The sequence below is a fragment of the Scleropages formosus genome, chromosome 18 (genome assembly GCF_900964775.1).
Source record: "Scleropages formosus chromosome 18, fSclFor1.1, whole genome shotgun sequence".
Taxonomy (NCBI): Eukaryota; Metazoa; Chordata; class Actinopteri; order Osteoglossiformes; family Osteoglossidae; genus Scleropages; species Scleropages formosus.
Window position 1 is genome coordinate 11,766,293 of NC_041823.1, and position 20,703 is coordinate 11,786,995.

Here is a 20,703-nt window from a genome sequence, read left to right on the forward strand (position 1 = left end):
TCTAATTAGTTGCCCATACTGTTCAACTTGCTACCATTTCTACACACTTAGTGCAAAATGGTAAAACTTCTTTCTCCATATATTGTAACTGTTTATGGAAATGCTACGTCATGCGGCTACGGAAAATTGGGACAGCTATATAAAAATAAAAAAAAAGTAGTAACTCGCAGCGGGTCATTTGATGTCACTTCCACACCTAAAGAGCACTCCGCGCGCAATGGCGCTCGTGCATGACCGAGTTCCCAGTTTCAACCACGGCGACCATTGTGGCGGTGTTGCAGAACAGGAATTTCAAATACCGTGTTTGAACGAAGAAGTAAAGCGTGAAGAAACGCGTCAGAAGCGCGCGCTGAGGACGCGTGACGGGGACAAGGAAGGTGGAAGTGATGTAGCGTGACGAACAGAGCGCCCGCACACCTGTGGGCTTCCTCGCGCCCTCCTGGAGACAGGATCGCGAACGCTGAAAGGGCGGTGGGCGGAGCAACGCCGCTCGCGAGCGCCTCGTTCTTCTTCTGTTCGCGAGACGCCGAAGAAGAGGGATGGCAGCCTGAGGAGAGAGCGCGAGCGAAAGATCCACCCGGGGACGCGCTCCGCCGATGGAGACGGGCACGGGGACGGAGACCGGCGGCACGGAGATGGAGGAAGCGGAGGACGGAAGGACGAAGAGCCGCCAGTGGCGCTCCAAGGCCAGAGAGCAGGTCCACCTGAAGCAGAAGATCCGCGAGCTGCCGGCGCTGCTCAAGCACGGGCTCACTCTGAGGAAGAGGAGTGTGGAGAACGTGAGGCACCTTCTTCTTCACACCGCGTGCACCTTTCCGCTGCGTCCCGTGCGGGAGCCGTCTGCCTTTTCATGATTTCACACCCAATTTGAATTTCCTGCTATCTCTGCACGTGAGCAGGAAGCCATGCATGGATGGAGCAAGGCAATAGTTCTTCACGTTTTTTCCAGGTCAAATTTATTTGAAGTATATAAATTACATTTGCTGGCTTTTATTTAACGAAGTTATTGTTAAGCAGTCAAACTTGTTTGTTTCCTTAAGATGCATCTTCTTGAGACCTGACAAAATAAGGTTTTTAGAGATTGTATTTCTGAGGCGACTAAGAGTAAGATTTGTCCAAGCCAGGTCCGTTTTCCAACCACGTGGTTATCGTTCAAAACTTAGCATAAATCATCAGTAAGTCACATTGGAACTCAGTGTTGAAAATGTGTCCTCTACACTACAGTTGTCAACAGTTACTGGCTGGGTCTCCGGAGGATATTCTGTTGGAATGTCTTACAGGTGTACTGCTCATGATCCTGGCGGTTCATCAGTTTTTACAGGCGAAATGTTTGTAAATCAAAGTAAAACAGACCCGTGTGCCACTCGTCAGACTTATTACTAGGAATGTAAGCCAGCAGTCAGTCAGTCATCTGAGGATTTCATGATCAGTAACATACTTTTAAAGTTTATTGGCAAGTGTAAATCAGCACAGCATAAGCGTGAAGTGAGCTAGTTTCAGCGCTAACATGGAAATCCGGTCTCTAAAGCATACAGCTGACTGCGCCGCTTAAATTTACTACATTGTCTACTGTTTTGGCTTTTTAAAGGTAAGGTATTCTTTGGAAGGCCCATTTCTGAGGTTGCTGTAGAGTGCATTTAAATTACTGATGGCACCATGTCCACAGAAAGCCTGGCATTGTGTGTAATTGCTATAATATGGGATGAGCCTACGATTAGCTTTTGTGAGGGATTGCTGTTTGACTTCAGCGGCGGATCCCGCCCAGCAAACAGCATGCAGTTTGTTAAATGTATGATGTATTAACTCTTGCAGCGCTTGCCTTTGAAACAGACGTCACATCCATTGGGTGCTTATGGGCTCTCTGATCCCTGATTAATGTTTTTGTGGTTCAAAGGCAGAGGATTTTCATGCTCTATCCTGCCTGTTCTTTTGTCTTGGATACCTGGTGAGATCCTCTCATTTTCAGAGCAGTCTTAGAATAAACATCTAGCATTGTGCTATGATCCAGTGGAGGATTTTTAAGAAACGGTGCAGGATAAACGCATTCATCCATGCTCATCGATGGCTATATCTCTAGGGATTGATGTTGGACTTTAATGAGTCATGAGAAACCGAAACATTCAGTGACACCTCAGGCCTGCGGAGAAGCACCAGAAAGGATTCAAGCTTCCAGCTCCTTTAGAAATTAACCAAGGGCATCTACTCACTTACAGCTGATGGGGGGGCCCCCCTCCCAAATTTATACACCACAACATGGATAAGCAACATCCTTTAGAAATGTACAAGAGCCTGATTTTTGTAGCAAAGATGCACAATAAAATGTTTAGAGGAATAAGTAATGTTAAGGATATTTCACATAACATATGGGTTGCAGTAGTAATATTGTTGGAATGCCAGTTTCCCTTCCAAACCACCTTAAATGATTGATTAAAAGCTCTAAATAAATGCAAAAATAGTCGTGAGATGTACAGTTTAAAAAAAAAAAGAAAACCTGCATGGAATTACAAGGTCTGAGCATTTGGCTTGGTTTCCTGTAAGTGTATGGTGCTACAGAATGTTACAGCTGGAGATCTGTGCAAAGATTCAGAGCCTCAGGTTTCAGGTTGGCGTCCCTCTCTCGTTACCCCTTTAAACACGGAACGAAGAGGGTTGAGTGTAAGCCTCTGGTTTTTGACCTGGGGCCTTGGGGGGGTGGGGGAGGGCTTGCCTGGGACTGGTAACGTGTTAGTCAGAATGTTACCGTTTACGCTAACATTAATTTATTTTGGAAAGCCTTTTCACCAAAGCAACTTGGAGTTGAAGAGTATAAATTCAGTGAATATAATAAGAGGTTATAAATGTGCAGAAAGACTCCCAGAAGTGCAGTTAAATGCATCTGCACTTTATTCTGTGCAACAAAAGGGAGTCGGCATGAAAAATGGAGTAGTTTAGGCAGAAGCTGAGCCTAGGGTCCATATTCAGTGTTCACATATTGACAAAAAACACCCTCATGAAGTCCCTAATGCAACCTATAGCAAAAACTATGAAATTTTTTTGCATTGTAACGGCAACAATTTTTAAACCTATATTTTCATTCATTTGCCCATTGTGACCACTTGTCCAGTGCAAAGTCATAGAGGTCTGGAGTATGAGACAGGGTATGTTCTGGACAGAGATATTTTGATAATTTACTTCATGGACATTTTAGGATATAAAGTTAAAATCACTGCCTATGTTTTTCGCTTTGCAAAGCACATGCTGTTAGAGTAGCATTACTGACAAATTTTTCAGTCGACTTCCCGTTCTCTTGATGAAAGTACGTGCATTTATTTAGCAGATCCTTTTCTCTAAAGTGACTTCTAATGAACTCTATGTAGTGATATCAACCCACACACCTTAGTCACCAGGGTGACTTACACTGCTAGATACTCGTTACACTGGGACACTCATCCATACATCAGTGAAACACACTCTCTCTGTCACTCACACACTATGGGTGAACCTGAACAGCATGTCTTTGGACTGGTAGGAAACCCACACAGACACGGAGAGAACATGCAAATTCCACAGAGACTGAGCGGGGATCAAACCCATGTCCTCTTGCACCACCCAGGAGCTGAGCAGCGCTACTCATTGTGCCACTGTGCTGCCTGTTACTTACCTTGAATTGATACAATTACCAGGTGTTACCAATATTTACCTTGAATCGATGCAATAAAGAAAAATGTGTATACCATTGTAAGTAGCGTAATGTTGTAGAAAAAAATTCAGCAGCAGAATTGATAATTGTTTGAATCTGCTCTTTCACTTGAGTGTCAGTGTGATGGGAAATAGGAAGCACACACACACACACACACACACTTCCAGAGCCGCTTGTCCCAAACAGGGTCGCGGGGAGCCGGAGCCTACTCGATAACACAGGGCGTAGGGCCGGAGGGGGAGGAGACACACCCAGGACGGGACGCCAGTCCGTCGCAAGGCACCCCAAGTGGGACTCAAACCCCAGACCCACCGGAGAGCAGGACTGTGGTCCAACCCACTGCGCCGCCACCACACCCCCCGAAATGGGAAGCATTTAGATGAATTTGTTCTATAAAAAGGAGTCTTTCTTGACAGAGTTAGATATATCAGAATGAAAGTGAATAAAATGGCAATTGTGGAAGTAAAATGAATGTGTGACTGGGTAAAAAGCAATAGAACTATTGAAAGGTATATGTTTTCTTAAGCTATTGCAGCAATTTTTTTGTTGTATGGGACCTCATTGTATGAGGGTTGAGTGTATGTCTAGTATGCAGAACCCTTACATCTAAAGTCTAAACATACCAATGATGTGCTAGGCTGCAAATACAACTGTTTGACTGTACAAAGAAAAAAAATAGTAGGAAGGTGATCAGGAATCGTTGCTATTCTGAGTTTTATGCAGCTAATCATGTGATCAACACTGGTGCATATGGATCAAAGAAACTGAGAATCACATGTCTGTTTCTCCTAATGGAATGCACAAATTATATTTTCTATGAGATGTATGTTCCTTCTGCTAAGCGTCTGCTAAATGAATAAATGTAAATGTATTTGGATAATGTTTTTCAAGTGTTGGCCAGATGTTCATCAAAATAAATTCAGAATTTGGGAGGCAACAAGACTCAAAACATCCTAGGAGCTGGGCTAAGGAGTGCAATAAATAATGCAGTTTAATAGTGTTGTTGATGTTGTGATGCATATGATTTAAAATATTAATTAATGTGTATATTTAGTATTTTTTGCTGTTTGTTCCGTATGCTTGACAGATGTAGCTTGAAATAGAAAAAAAACTGCATGTTGAAAAGGATGGGGGGAGAGAAAGCAGCAGAGGACATTGCACAGCTCAATATTTTAATCTTTAAAATGCCAGACTTCTATCTCAGCCAGATCTGAGGACTTTGTATATGCAAAAAAAAAAGAAAAACCCTCTAGATCAGCTTTTGCCTCAGGGCTCCGGGGCATTGTGACAGGGTCCCGCTGCTGCAGGAGTGCCACACTGAAATGGATTCACTAAAATGTACTCGCAAGGGACAGGCACTTGCAGGAGAAGGTGCGGAAAAGGGAGAAGTATCCAGCAAACCTGTGTGGACCTGTCCCAGTATATCATCACATTTATTGGCCGAAAAATGTGTTTTTAATTTTTTGCGCTCCACTTAGCGTATCATTAAAAATGCCTGTCAATGACTTTGTTTGTCAGTGTATGTTGCATAATGCTTGACGGGGTTCTGTGTGGTGTCCTTTGCTTTGAAAGCAAAAGTGCAAGAGTTCAATTTTAAAGTTGATGATGACTCCTGACTGGAACAGGTGTACTTTTGTTCTATGTGATTGTAAAGAAAAGGCACTTTAAAGTAACACCACAACAACTATGATTTATTTAAGCAACCCGTACAGTTTCTGCCTCCTACGTGAAACTTAATGGAGTCAGTCTTTTTGCAGGACTGCTCTTTGCTCTGACTGTATTAGTCAAGATGCTTTTAATGTGAACGGTGCAAATATATTTTAATCCATTTAAACTTTACCTCATTCCCGTCAGAAATCTGATGGTTTTGTTGGTATGGTGAGGCGCTAATTGAAAAGCTGCTGACAACTGGACTGGGACCATCAACTTCTAACTGGTCTAACCAGTACTAAGGGTTGGTCTAATGGCTGTGGGATGACGGAACCATTGTCATGTGAAACTCCTGTTTTTGTTAAAAAGTAGAGTTCAGTTGCAGTTTCATAGGTTTTAATTGCTTAATTGATATGAACATTTTGGTTATGGTGAGTCATATATGGTTAATTATATTTTCTTAGCTCTTTGACATATAAAATAGGCCAGTCTGCTGTTCTGGGGTGTAAACACTGCATTGCCGTCAATGCAGTCTGTTACAACCTTCTGGTGCAAAGTTGTGTGTGGACTGTGACCTACGGCTTCGCGAACACGCGCGCGCACACCCGCACGTTGTCTGAAGCCGCTTGACCCAAGTGGGGTCGCAGCAAGCCGGAGCCTAACCCGGCAACACAGGGCGCAATGCTGGAGGGGGAGGGGACACACTCGGGATGGGACGCCAGTCCGTCACAAGGCACGCCAAGCGGTACTCCAACCCCAGGCCCACCAGAGAGCAGGCCCTGGCTAAACCCACTGCGCCAGCGCACCCCCAACTATGGCTGCATAACACTTTTATTTATTCAGTGGCTTGTTTACATTTGTTCTCTTAAATGGACATTGTTGTACATCAGTGTTTTGGAAAAAGTCATTCTTTTGTGTTTGCTTGTCTTACCTTCAGTCAGAATCCATTGAAGATGCAAGTGCGTCCTTTGATAAACATAAGGTATGACAATTTACATACATGCAATTTTATATATTGTCATTAATATAGCATATGTTTAAGAACTTGTGTATGCCATATATTGCATGTCACACTTTGGAGTTCAAGAAAGTGCATAATCAACTGTAACTGTAATGCGTAATGTGTGATGAATACACTTGTTATGGAGGTTCCACTGTCTTTCAAAAAAAGATCTTTACCTGTGTGGATAGTGTTTAGATAACGTGGAATATGTGTCAACAGTAAAGATGTCTGTGTACAGTGTACATAGTGGAGGTGACACCGAAGGAGGTTTCTGTTTTTGTCTCTGTGTGTCAGGGATGTTCGGACAGCTTACCCTGTGCTGGGCGGGCTTTGAGGAACGCCTTCCTGTCACATGGACCCTATCCTGTTAAAGATAGAGTCCAGTTTGCAAGGATCCTCAGGTAACTCCTTCATGTTTTTGATGTTTTTGCATCAGTATTGAGGGGTGGGGTCAGTCATACCTTGTCTACCTTGGTGACCTTCCTTTGTGTGGAATCAGAGACCCAAGTTTGTTTTTTAAAGCAATCAGCTGGTATCGCAACAGAATCTTCTCTTCTAAATTACCGTATTATTTTAAGCAGCTTGTTATACAAACCTGATAAAGTTCCATGGTAAAGAAGTGTTAGTAATGTAATAATAATCATCCATCTCCTTAAGTCTATAGTCATTTCATTTGAATATGCAGTGTAGTTGGGGCCTATATAACCTAGATACTGTGACGATCCAAAGCAGAGGTAGGCCCTTGTTCAGTAACCCCCATAAAATAAAAACATTTCCTGGGTGCTGAAAAACAAATTGGCACGTAAGCCTTAACACATGAATGCCTTGATCTCAGGCGAAAGTGCAGGTATGACTAGTTGGAGATAAGTGTTTTTGTTCTCTAGCTGTTTCCGGCACTTAGATGTTCTGTTCCGGCTTGCAGAAGGAGCTATGTGGGTGTGGAGCTTGTGCAGTGGCTCACGGAGCAGTGTGCATTCATCCAGTGCCGGAGAACGGCTGCGGGAGTCTGGCAGGCCATCATGGAGCTGGGCATCCTGTTGTCTGGTGCGATCACTGGAATCACACTCTCCTGATCTTACCACAAAAGCCCAGGAAAAGCAATTCTGTGGAAAACAAAACCCAGCTGTACTCCTTACTGCTTGCATTATGACTTTATATTATTGGATGCAACCTTCAGTGCATTTAAGTTCATTTTGGACAAGATTGCAGTTTATTTTACAAGTGATTTGACAGGCATTAGGTTGATAAGCGTTATGGCTGAAACCCCCCTCTTGCTTTTCAGTGGATCACCGGATATCCTTTGAGGACTCCAACACCTACTACCAGTTCTCCTTTGAGGAATGTCATGCTAAAACCTGTGAGTTCCAGGATGAGGGAGAGTGGCAGAATGGAGTGCGACTTCTGCTGCAACTGGTCCCGTATGTCCCGGTACAGACCGGGATGAGCAGCCCGTGAGTAAATCACTGCACTGACACTGGCACGTTTACTGTGAACTCTTAAGTGTCCCATTGGAAGAACTGGTGTGCTTTAACTCAAATGTCTGTATCCATATACACACATGGCAGAAAGTACCACAGTGAATAAGATTTGTGAAGGCATATGCTAACCTACCTATGTAATGCCATTCATTGACATTTGTCACACACATAGATGCTCCTCGACTAACAATAGGGTTATATTCTGATAAACTCGTTGTAAGTGGGGAAAAATTGTACGTCGAAAAGGAATGCAATACCCCACCTGCCAAACATCATAGCCTAGCCTATCTTAAACGTGGTCAGAACACTTACCATAGCCTACAGTTGGCTAAATTTATCTAAAACAAAGCCTATTTTATAATGTTGAATAGCTTTTATTCCACACCGAAACGATTTTTAATGATAAAATATAGCACCAGTCATCGCCAGTAGGCTATGCGGTATCCACTTTTGTAGTTGATCTTCCATCCACGTGACAAGTAATCTTTCCATATCATCAATTGGTCCAGCTCTTTTCTTTGTGGTGATAGTGGAATTTAGTGATGCTGATGGTTTCACTGCATCATTTATTCACTTCTTATCCTTTAAGATGGTAGAGCTCTTTGATTGCAAGAGTCCTAACTCGCGTGCTGTAGCCATTACCGGCTTGCCGCTTTCATGCTAAGCAAGTGTCCTGAGTTTCGTCTCCAGAGTAATTGCTTTCCTCTCCTCCTCCTCACCAGAAGCAAGAGACACACATGGGCGTTTAGTAGACGTGATGGGATGCAAAAACACAAAATAAACGCTTTCAACACAATATCGGTTTGCACTCGTTCGCGTGATCGCTACAGACCGCGAGCGTGGTTGGCAGCGAGACGCAGCATCCAGTCATTGCCCAGTGTTGGGAGAGTATGGTACAGCATATCACAAGCACGGGAACAGATCAAAATTGTAAATTTCACCTCAGGAGCTAGTGTCCCACCACAGACAGTGGAGTTGACATGATGAAAACAAAGATGGAATACATGTTCAGTGCTCGCAGGTGCTTTTCACTGACCTGGAATTGCCTTCCTGTAGCTCTTTGACTAGCCCAGGCCTTCTGAAATTTGTGTATACTTTGAATCTCATTTGCATTTGTGAGGAAGAAAGTGGTGCTAGACACCTGAAACAAACAAGATATAAATGTTTTTCTATTTTAGAAGCAATGGGAATTTTATTATGTATAGCTGCCTCTGTGCAGATAAGTGTTTTTATGTGAGAGTACATTGACATTGTGTACCACAAAAATGAGTTTGCTAGGAATGTCGGAGTGAGGCTCTAAAAGGACGTGCTGTACAAAGTCAGGACGAGGAATAGGAAGGCTTGACACGTGTAAGGTTTCCTTTGATGTGAGTGAAGGGGGGGGGCAGTTTCACCTGCGAGTGCTCTTCCTGCTGCAGTCATTAAGCTGACTCACCTGGTAGGCGTGTTCAAGGTATACACGCCTCTCAGTCTTCCTTCCACAAAGCTGTCCGCAGGAGTTGGCAGATGAGAAATTAGTTTGGTTAGAAATTAGTTATGGTACTGTTGGCCTGTTTGAAACAATATGATGCTGGATGTTGTGTGGTGTTTTTTAAACCGAAACTTGCGTGGTACATGTTCCAAGGGAAATGGCAAATATTCTTTGTAGTAGTGTAATGAATGGTGTGATCTGATGTTGCTCTCATTTCTTCATCACTGTAAACTGACAAAAATGTTTAACAATCTTTCATCTTGCACAACAAACTGTGTCATTGTATAAAAACACAAAAAAAAATCTTGTATAAAAAATAATGGCTATAACTGGAGGTTGAGAACTGTTAGAGCCTGGAGCAGCAGATGACACGGTGATTAGGGCCATCATCTTGTGACCAAATGCCACAGGTTCAAAGCCCTGCTTGGGCTCCAGTATCTTTGTACAAAGTATGTAACCTGAGCTGCTACAATAAAAATTGCCTAGCTATATAAAATTATAGTAAATGAAATAAATCCTGGTTTTAGTTTTAAAGTGTAGTTCTATGCAGTGATGACAGTTATGAGTTCCTGTAATGCAGAGTTACAATGCCATGATAAATTATACAATTTTGCCCATTTGGTTGCCCTGCTAGTCCTCCTCTTGCATGAATCCCTTGTGTAGGAGAGAATATGTGCGCTACAGCTGCCAACCATCAGATGGCACTGTAACTCTGAGCTCACAAGCAGCTTGCTGCCATTCTAAAATCTGTCGTTGTTGATATACATTTACATTTTAGCATATGCTTTTCTCCAAAGCGACTTCCAGTGAACTCTTATCAGCCCACATACCTTATTCATCAAGGTGACTTACACTGCTAGATACACTACTTACAATGGGTCGCTCATAATGATGTCATGATCACTGTTAGTAAAATGAAACTACTGTGAATGGGCCTGTTTAACAACCAGCCTTGCACTGGATTAGCCTTCATTTTCATGCCAGTGTCCACAGACGTGTCAGTTGAAGTGACCAGTGTAATATGTGACGAGTACCTTTGTTGAATGACAAACCGAAAGTGTGCAGATGTTTTGCGTATGACATGTAAATTGGAGTTTTATCATGATTTCCTGCACAAATTCAGTTTTGCAAAAAACATCATTTGTGGGGAAAATCGTCTAAGGATTGGCAGGAGCTTTTCAATTTGTTTTCTCTTGTTTAAAATGGGTCAGCTTATTTTTGTGACCCCTAGAGACATCCATTCCTTTGGTCTTGGGGAGGAAGCCCCCTCTCCAACACACAAGGAGGTGGATATGGCTATTTTAGTGCCACTTCCTCTGAAAGCATTTCTGTTAGTGTCACACATTTTTGTCACAAGAGCAAAATTTTGCAGTGAAAGAATAGCATTAGTTGTCTCACAGACCTGCATTTGTGGTTTTTGAGTTGAAGGAAAATCTTTTTGTACAGTAATTAAAATGGGTCTTCTAACAAAATTGACTCTTGTTAGGCTGATATTAGTTATTGCTTAGCTGACCCTTTAAACCAAGAGGACCCACATTTTCACAAAATATTATGCACTAACAATTTAAGGCAAGTTGCTAGCACAAAGATATAAAAACAAGACTCCCCACGAAGCCCTGGTTAGTGAAAAGTGCATGTCTTATTATCCACTGTGTTGAATGGGCATAATCGTTCTCTGGATAGAATTGGCATACCTACTTTTTTTTTACATTTGAAACTGCGACAGATACTCCTCAAGCATTCAAATACAATTTCTATAGGTAATAAGTTGGTCTTCCTTTGTACTTACTGTGTCATATCACAGCAAGTGTGATTTTTGTGTAAGTGATGGCTAGATTCTTGTTATCTGCAGACATGAAAGTCTCAAGCAATGTCTCCTTCTCTCAGCGTAATGCATAAATTGTACTTTTGCTGAGATGTACGTCGCTTTGGACAAAAGCGTCTGCTAAATGAATGTGTGTGCGTGTGCGTCTATTGCCAGGTCCAAGGAGGAGGTGGAGGTACTACCAGAGGAGTGCAGCCGGATCCTTCAGGTGGAGGCTCTGGAGCGTCTGACCTCCACGGTAACATGCCTACAAACAGTTGACATTGCCACATCTCTGTCCTGCAGTGTGCTGGGCCTGGAGATGTCCTGGTTTTTAAAGCACTTAGCAGTGTTGTTCTTTTGCATTGTTACTGAAACAGCACTGTCATTATGGCATATTAATGCTGAAAACTATAACCTTTGTGAAAAATTTTAATAAATTTCATGTTCATAGAGCTCACAGTGTACTGCTCAGGGTCATAGATCAGCCATGGCTTACCACTATAATGTTTAGAGTAATAAACTTTCATGTATGAGGAATGGGGTCAACATCCATCACTCCATTATCACTTAACTGCTTGTCCAGTGCAGGGCTTGTGATTGTCCAGAGTTTCTCCTGGAAGCATATGGAGTGACACAGGGTACAGCTTAAAGGGGAGACTGGCCCATGACAGGGCACTCACACACATTCGTGTATTCACACATACACACACTCTGGACAATTTGAGTCACCAGTTTACTTGAAACCCGTTGGATCCCCTTCAGCTGCCTGGATTGGGTCACGCTGGATCCCCTTCCCCATTGTGCAGCCCAGGCTTGCCATGATGTGTGTTAAATAGACTAAGCTGATTATTCACGGCAAACATTGGTGTCTTTTCACTATCAGTCTTTGGTTTACCTGCTTGTACAGAATTAAGCTGTCCTTTTTTTACTGCATCAGTGTAGACAATGTCAGTTTCCCCTTGTTTTTATACTGATCAAGGAAGGCATCAAGTTTAATTAGAAATCTTTTTATCCTCATGCATCTTTGCTAAATGCATCTTTTAAAACCCTCCTTTGGTCTGACTCTTGTATTTGCAATGTTTATCTAGTTCTCTGTAATGATTTCAGCTTCATTCATTGTGTTCTGTAAATTTTATTTTGACATGCAGTAAAGTTGGGGTACAACTTATCTGAAAGAGATTTAAATAATGTGCATCATTCTCTGAGCTCTTTCAGACTTCTGTCATAAGTACAGATGCAGCCCCAGGTTTCTACAGTGACCCATATTATTTCTGTGTCACTGTCTCTTCCTTGTTAACTGGGCGATGAATTTGGGGGAGAGAACTGAATTAAATAGTGTAGTACTTAGTATACAGTACATACTTTAAGCCAAGGTTAGTGAAAAAACCTTGGAAGGACAAGGTCTTTTACAGAACTGTTTTGTCAGTAGAGCATAACCATTAGGAGCCAATTTATTACCACATATTACAGATTTATTAGTAACTGTACTGTCGGTGTGCTTGTTAGGAATTGTGCAGAATCAGCAGAGACGCTTTCTGTCGGCTGCTGCCTTCCGCTCTCACGGTTGTTATAAAGCAGTCGTATGTTTTAAAGATTGCTTAAGAGCAAAGCTAAAGAAGTGAAACCAGAAATCCGAGGTGCATATTTTTAGAAGCGTCTAGATATTTTCATTTTCTCTGTATAAAAAAAAAAAAAATGTTGGTTTCCAAGCCTTACTTAGTTTCTCTATAAGCATGTGTTTAAACCCCCCCACAGGGGAAATGTTGAAACTGTTTCTAAGAGTAATGGTCAGGATAATTTGACTGCCCCATCCCATCTTCTGTTACCACTACATTAGTTGATTGTTCCCTTAAAGAGGACACAGATAATCTGAAATGTGATCCTAAAAAGTCTGAGTTTACATTTTGTATGAACAATTTTCTTTTTTGTTAACCAAAGATTGCAGCATGAATCCATGAAGAAACTTTCTCCCAGTTACTGTGTGAACTGTCACCCTCAACACCTCTAGGAAAACTTTTTTTTTTTTTTTTTAAAATCAGCCAAATTTCCCCCAACACACTCTGTGCTTTAACACTACACACAGCAAATTTGTATATGTACCTAAATGCAAAGGTTGTGGAATGTGCTTGACCGCAGCCAGCGGGAGTGAGTCACCCCAGACCCCTGAGGACATAAACATGTATTGACTGCTTGACAAGTTCTTTATGTAATCTTCTGTCTCCATGACTCTAAAAGGTTCCTGGTGATGGTGGACACCATTCACCCTTCACACACAGTTTATATGTATTGATACAAGAAAGATTGGGTGCATTTATATCCACTCTGTCAATTTTCTTAGCTAGTCCAAGCAGCTTTAGCTCCCTTTGCCTTTTTGGTCTGAGTTCATTCCTCATGTGAAAAGACTACGAGATAAAACACTGTCGTACAAAAACATAAGTTTAGCATGTTTTAGTTCTGATTATTGTAAATTTTGTATGTGCTGGGCTTCCAAAAGAAAAGAATAGTACTTGGTTTGTGTGTTGCTCCTGAAGAAGCATTCCAGGTTTTAAAGACTGGTGAAGCTGCCCTGGCCCTGAGAGTGCAACAAATGTGTAATCTACAATTTAATCACATAATGGATTTATGGATGATATCAAAAACCAGCGCAGGGTTGTAGTGGTCTGGAGCCTATCGTGTGAGCATAGGCAGGGTTCATGCTGAATGTGATCCAAGTCTGTCACAGTGAAATATTCATTAAAGGAATTAATTACCCCATTCCACTTCCTTTTAGAATTCTGTATGAGTTTAACTATGTAGAAGATCATAGTGTAAGCTTCTGGTGACCTTCATAAAAATTCTGTAATATCTTTAGCTAAATTCACAGATATATTAAAATTAAACAAAAATCTTCCAGGTGCAGAAGGAGCTAGCCATTGCTCTTGCGAGGAAAGCAAAGAACACAAGTGAGTTATTCTTGTCCTCTAACCCTTATATCATCTGATATTTACACATATCACTGCTTTGTTTTGATTCCGGTAATGCGAGCTGATGTTACTGATAAAGGGTCACTGAACATGGGTGATGTATTATGTTTGCATTGTGGTGGTCCAGAACTGATGAAGGAAAACGGTAGGTACTATACTAAATGGGACACCAGTAGCAGGTGGTGTAGGGACCAGTGGGTAGGACAGTGGTTAAGGCCATTACCTTGCATTGGAAGGACCCAGGTTGGAATCCCACCTGTACTGTTGTACTTTTGATCAAGGTACTTACCATGAACTGCTTCACTAAAAATTATCAGATATTTAAATAGGCAAATAATTGCAAGTAGTTTCTATTGAAACTTGAAATGTTAAGTTGTTTTGGAGAAAAGGTGTCAACTAAATGAATAAATAATTGAATACAATGTTGAGGTATCCCTTTTTAAAACCACCTAGTTTTATGGAAACCTTAATGCATTTTGATCCCCATGACATCAGTGGAACCTGTGAGTTTTCAGGGTGTGGCTGACTTCTGGCTGCAATCCTTCAGTTGACAGTCCTGGTAGTATTTACAGATCTGGTTAGATGGTGCTCCACCCATCGTCACCATTTGTGGTTTCCTCTGAGACTGCAGCTTTTAGCCTAATTCACTTCATCTATTCCCTTGCTCAGCCATATGGAGGTGGCAGCACTGCTGGGTTTTATAGTAGCAGCAGTAATTAACAAAGGCTAAGAAGTCATCAGTCCATATCCCAAAGGAACACACATTGGACTCTTGAACAATTACTTCTGTGTGAGAGAGAATGTCCCCCCCCCCCCCCCCCTCGCCAGTATCTGCTATATAAGTGGGACACTCAGTTAAACGTGAGGGCTGTAACTCGCGCATGGAAAGAGTAGCTTCTCATCTGCTGACTTAATGTGAAGTGACATGAGAGCACAGAGCGTACTGTTTGCGCCTGCAGTCACTGTCGGGCTGGGATCCTGCCTGTTAGTAAAAGAGGAAGGGCACAACTGGACAGTCAGGACTCCCATCCTGTCAAGGACAGACAGACAGGAAGCCTGCTTGCAAGAACCCCTATGGGTCTCTGAGTTCAAGGTCAATCTGAACAGATATTTTGAGTTAACATACTTTTTTTTTTTTTTTTTAGCGTATTCAAGCTAAATTCAGTTAATAAAAAAAACTAAGTTCATGGATATGGAGAATGTTTTATTTATTTAGCTGACATTTCAAAATGACTCACAATGTTAAGCTACTTACAATTATTTACCCATTTATACAGTAGGGTAATTTTTACTGGAGCAATTTAGGATAAGTACCTTGCTCAAGGATACTACAGCTAGTAGGATTTGACCCTCTGACCTTTGTTTATATCGGCAGCAACGCTAACCAGTATGCTACCGACTGTCCTTATAAATTCAGAGTTTGGAGACATTGATGAAAATGGGACTTGCAGAGTGCAATGGATTAGCAATCCTTCGCCTTAACCACTTGGTCGTCATGTCACATTTTACACTTTTTCCGGTCATATTTATGTTTACAGTACCTGAGTAGCGTTCTATACCTTCTGAGAGGTTTGAGTGGGTTGGTATTAGTGTGTTTGTGTGTTTATCTCTCAGGATAAGGGCAAATTCTCAGTGATCAGAATGAAATAAAAAATAACTAGTATGACTTAAGAAACCTTTGCAACCTGAGTGTTACTAGACCTGCGTGTTTCCATCCACTATTGCCTCTGTTACCTGAAGGCTTCAAGTGTTAATGGTTTCACCACAGGGGCCGAAGAGGATGAACCCAAATCTGCTGAGCAGACCAAGGATGACTCTCAAAACCCTGCACAGTACAAGGTAGGCAACCCTTGATGATGCCAACTTCTCCCAGATAGTCTCAGAACCAGTCCTCTGGATGGACTTGTGCCCCATTTTTAAGAACAGAACGAGTGTATGTTAGCACAAAAACTGTAGCACAGTGTAGTTAATAAATAATCACAAGAATTTGATGCTATTTTCTGAGATGACTACAAAGTTTAGTGTCCCGTAGCAACATATTGTGGCAAATAATCAAATGTATGATGAACGTTGAAGCTGACAATTTTGACAACTTATTTATCCGTACTGGTCATAAAATCCACACCTGCATCTGCGGTAAAATACTACATGAAGGTATAGTTTTTTTTTTTTTTTGAAGTCCTCGTTAGAGTTATTAACCACAAAGAAAAGAATGAGATTAGAATTTAAACAACATGAAAATGAACCAATTAAAAACATGACTGAATGGGGGGGGGAACTGATAATCAGTTTTGGATTAAAATGGAAAATGTGTCAATGTCTTATTTGACTTGCTTAAATTTTATCCTAGTTGTTTAAGACTCTCCACTCAATCCTGTCCAGATGGTACAGTTTCATTGTTAGTCTGGCTCTGCATTGCATTTCTACATAACTAATTTTTGCAAGATGCCAGATGTATGTAATCCAATCAATCATAGCAAATTCAAAAAGAATCCATCCCACTATCAAAACTGGCAAAGAAATGCATGCATCAAAACTGTTAGTTGCCTTAAAGACAGTAAAATGAAACTGTCAGACTTCATGACTTTGCATATGGTGGGTGGATTAACACATTGCTCAATATTTAGTTGAATTGCTAGGCAATACAGTGAAGTTTTTCCAGTTAATTTAGCATGCTTAAATCAAATTGCTTCTATTTAATTCCTTGGATATTTAACCTTTCTTTTACAAAAAATTAAATTCACTTAGTTTGTATTAAACAATTCACTTCAGTTAGTGTCCTATTGCTGTAATTTTGTTTGTTTTAGATTACTTATAAATGTGACTAACAATTTGTTTTTCTTTGCTGGAACCTTCAAAACTGCTGTTGTGCTTTCACATGTTGGCAAACTGGATAACCTGTCATTTTCTGCAGCATCAGGTACATTGGACCTGTCCAAAAGATGAACTTGGGGCTCCGCTTAACTTTCCTTCGCTTTCCTTCCCTTTCCTGTGAGACTGCAGACAGGCCCTGATAGCTGTATGATCCAGACTCCTTTTGACCTCTGGCCTGCTTTGGCAGACTTGCACACCCATATACTCCAAGGAGAGAGAACCTTTTTTTTTTTTTTTTTTTTTAAAAATATATCTCTCAAAACAAATCGCATCAGTCCCTGTACAACCAGTTTGGACAGGCTGTTTCCCAAAAGGGTGCAGAACTCCCATGGGGATCTGCAGCGGATATCAGATGTTTCCTGCTGCCCCTGCCCAGCCCCTTCCCACTCTCTCCAGCTGTGCAAGGTAGTGAGGGATTGGAGAAAAACACACCAAAAAAAAAAAACTCCTTGTCCAAAGAGGGGTTATTCAGTATGTGCACCTAGAGCTCAATCACATACCACACAGGGTACTGGTCAGGAAGGAAAGCTGCCCTGGTGCAAACATTTCCACAAGTTGTGCCTTGCATCATGGCCCTTGCCATATCCTGGGACTGTGGCCTCAGGTACTTGTTCTCTCTGTCCTCTGCTCTACAGCAAGGGGGATTCTGTGCCCTGCGCAACAAGGAGGATGTGTCCCGGCTCGAGATGGTCCAGAAGCTCGCAAAGGATGGCTGCCGCTTTCTCCAGACCCAGGGTATGAGAGTCTCCCAGCTATCAGCTGAGGTAAGCCTGCTTGGTCGCAACATGGGTGATACTTTGTGATCTACAGCAGGCATGGAAAAAAAAAACTGTTGCACAGCTTGGCTTTATCTCGCATTTGTCAAATTAAACCTGATAATTTCAGCTGAGAATACATTTAACTCTATTGTGTTATAATGGATTATCGTTTGAACTGTGGACGTAAGTCAATAATTTACCAAGAAAATTCCAAAGAAGAGGCTGTATTTCCAGGAGTCAGTTTCAATAGATGCAGTACACATATGCAGCGTAACCTTAGAACACTTTAGCGATCACCTTACCAAGTTACAAAGTAACTCTGTGGGTGTTAATGCTATTTAATTGTGTATTTTTAAATTTTAGTGGTTCACAAATACACACACATCTTCTGAACCGCTTGTCCCATACGGGGTTGCGGGGAACCGGAGCCTACCCGGCAACACAGGGCGCAAGGCCAGAGGGGGAGGGGGGACACACAGGACAGGACGCCAGTCCGCCGCAAGGCACCCCAAGCGGGACTCGAACCCCAGACCCACTAGAGAGCAGGACCCGGTCGAACCCACTGCGCCACCGTGCCCCCGGTTCACAAATACTTTGGCCATAACTCCTGCAGCATAGTATTTATGTGAAGAAGGTGGTGTAGTGGTTACTCAGTGCATTGCAGTTGGAGGACCCGAGTTTGCTTCCCACTTCCTGCTGTTGTACCCTTGATCGAGACACCTGACATAATTTGATGCCATAAAAATGACCTTGCTTCTAACATGATAAATTATTTTAAGTAGCATAGTTACACAAACTGAACAGTGTAGGTTGCTTTAGAGAAAGGTGTCTGATGATGATAAAAGCATAAATATGATAAAATTTTAACTTTTTTTTTCCCATTTTTGAAGCAGGAGTTTTTAACCTGGTTTCCATGGATGGTCTCTGTCATTGTCAAAATTAAAAATTTTACTATGCTATTACTATCTGCGGGGGCGTGGTGGTGCAGTGGGTTTGACTGGGTCCTGCTCTCCGGTGGGTCTAGGGTTCGAGTCCCGCTTGGGGTGCCTTGTGGTGGACTGACATCCTGTCCTGCGTGTGTGTCCCCTCCCCCTCCAGCCTTACGCCCTGTGTTGCCAGGTTAGGCTCTGGCTCCCTGTGACCCTGCATGGGACAAGCGGTTTCAGACAAAGTGTGTGTATGTATTACTATCTATGACAATTCTATGTCAAGGTAATCAAATTTCAGTTAAATTCAGTGCGATGTAAATTATTTTTCACATTTTTCTAGCAGGGGCTCCTTACCTTTTATCAAATCCGTAAAGGGATCAGTGGGTTAGAGAAAGTTTAAAGTTCTGTTTAGACTTGGGAGTGCAAGACACTTCTTTGTTCAAAATGCAATAATTGCTACAAGTTTGCCTTTTTGTAAGGTTTGCAAACTTGGCTGAAATACACAAAACCTATAACAGACAGCAATATTGTGTTTAATGTCTATATTGAAATTTATGTTGTACATGTATAGCTGTTTTTAACAAACTAGTTGAACTGCCTTGCTCTACATTAAGGAAAATTTAGGCATTTTGTATACTTTTCTGCTTTAGGATTTGGTACTGATTCTTTGTACAATGTTTGTAAACTGTAAGTACCTCTCCTAAGAAGCATTTCTTTTTTTATAATGGTTACCCATTGCTATTCATGTCTGTAATTGCTGTATAAATCAAAACTATAAAAACAAAACATGTACACCTGGGTGGGAAAATGGCTTAAATAAATGATGTTTACCTGATGTGTACCAGCAACAGAGGCAAAGTGGGGAAAAGTAACTAACTGCAGAAAACACAAAAACCGGAAAATCCTGAGGTACATGTTGTGAACTATTTTCCCTCATATGTCAACACTTTGACCAGAGTAATGATCTATAGCTCTTTCCAGGAAAGATGGGGTGTACACTCTACATTTTTATATAAAGTCTGCCTGTATTTTGTGAATAACTTCACTAGAAATGTTAACCTTAGCTCCCAATTTGATTGTTTTCTAGTAATTTGTGCTATTCTGTGTGTTGGTACATAGCAGTTTTAGGTTGTAATGAGCCTCTTTTGATTTGTTGACTCACCATAACACTGAAATGAACTCTAGACTCTCAAGCCCAACTGACGTGCATAGGCCCAACCCTGACTGACTGAGTAGTTGGGCTCCAGTTCCCCACTTCCTTCCAGATGTGCACTGCACAGAGTCTTTACAATGGCAGGAAGGGTCGATCAGCATGCCGAATGACATACCTCATGCCAAGATGAATACCAAACTTTATTTTATCAGGACATTTCCAGTATTTGGCCTTTCCACCCTGAGTTATGCCTTAAGCCGCCTCTTTTAAACAACAGCTATGAATGTCACATTTGAGATGATAAAATTGTACACTGGCCTCTTTTGTTTCAGTAAATGTCATTTTCACTAGCTAGATGGTGGGAAATGTCATTTGCTTTTATGGTGTATTTATTCTCAAATGAATAGGGCCTGCAGCAGGTAATAAATAGTATTCTGTACTTCTTTAATAAATGTACTTTTCCTTAATTCACACAGTAAAAATTTCCCTGCTTCATAAACAGGCAAATCATTCTAAGTAGTTTAGTTATATCAACCTTGTGTTGGAACCTCTTTTAGAGAAAAGAGTCAATGTAATGAATATATAAATTAATCTACTTAATCTCAAGTGTATGAGACCCTGTGAAGCTGGTTTCTTATTTGTGGAGTTTGACCTTGGAGTGTTATTGACATGATAAACTTCAGATAGCAGGAGTAGTATAATATTAAGGGAGAATATAGTAGTTTCCATTCCAACAGACAGCTCGGTCTGGCAGGTGTCCATTTCAGTCTCCAGGCGGCCATGTCTTGACCTCCTCCACTTCTGCCCGGTTTTGTCAAGTACAGGAAGATTTTGAGATGAGCACGGCAGCACTGACCTATACAGTATTCTGGTAATGGCCTTCTCCAGGGCACTTTTTCAATTGGTCAAATAAACATGGTGACATGGAAACAAAGGAG

The 20,703-nt window shown here is 41.6% G+C and overlaps 1 protein-coding gene across 2 annotated transcripts in view; it reads left to right on the forward strand.

Annotated features, from left to right (window-relative positions):
- Window positions 1-207: 207 nt before the first annotated feature.
- The window catches only part of rapgef5b (Rap guanine nucleotide exchange factor (GEF) 5b), a 48,990-nt gene continuing 28,494 nt past the window's right edge, over window positions 208-20,703 (forward strand). For both annotated transcript variants that reach the window (XM_018740757.2, XM_018740758.2), the window contains exons 1-9: window positions 208-779; window positions 6,267-6,311; window positions 6,627-6,733; window positions 7,255-7,376; window positions 7,615-7,783; window positions 11,263-11,344; window positions 13,982-14,030; window positions 15,820-15,890; window positions 17,561-17,689. In XM_018740757.2, the coding sequence (XP_018596273.2) occupies window positions 597-779; window positions 6,267-6,311; window positions 6,627-6,733; window positions 7,255-7,376; window positions 7,615-7,783; window positions 11,263-11,344; window positions 13,982-14,030; window positions 15,820-15,890; window positions 17,561-17,689 (957 nt within the window). In that variant the 5' untranslated portion in view covers window positions 208-596. The remainder of the gene's footprint in view (window positions 780-6,266; window positions 6,312-6,626; window positions 6,734-7,254; window positions 7,377-7,614; window positions 7,784-11,262; window positions 11,345-13,981; window positions 14,031-15,819; window positions 15,891-17,560; window positions 17,690-20,703) is intronic.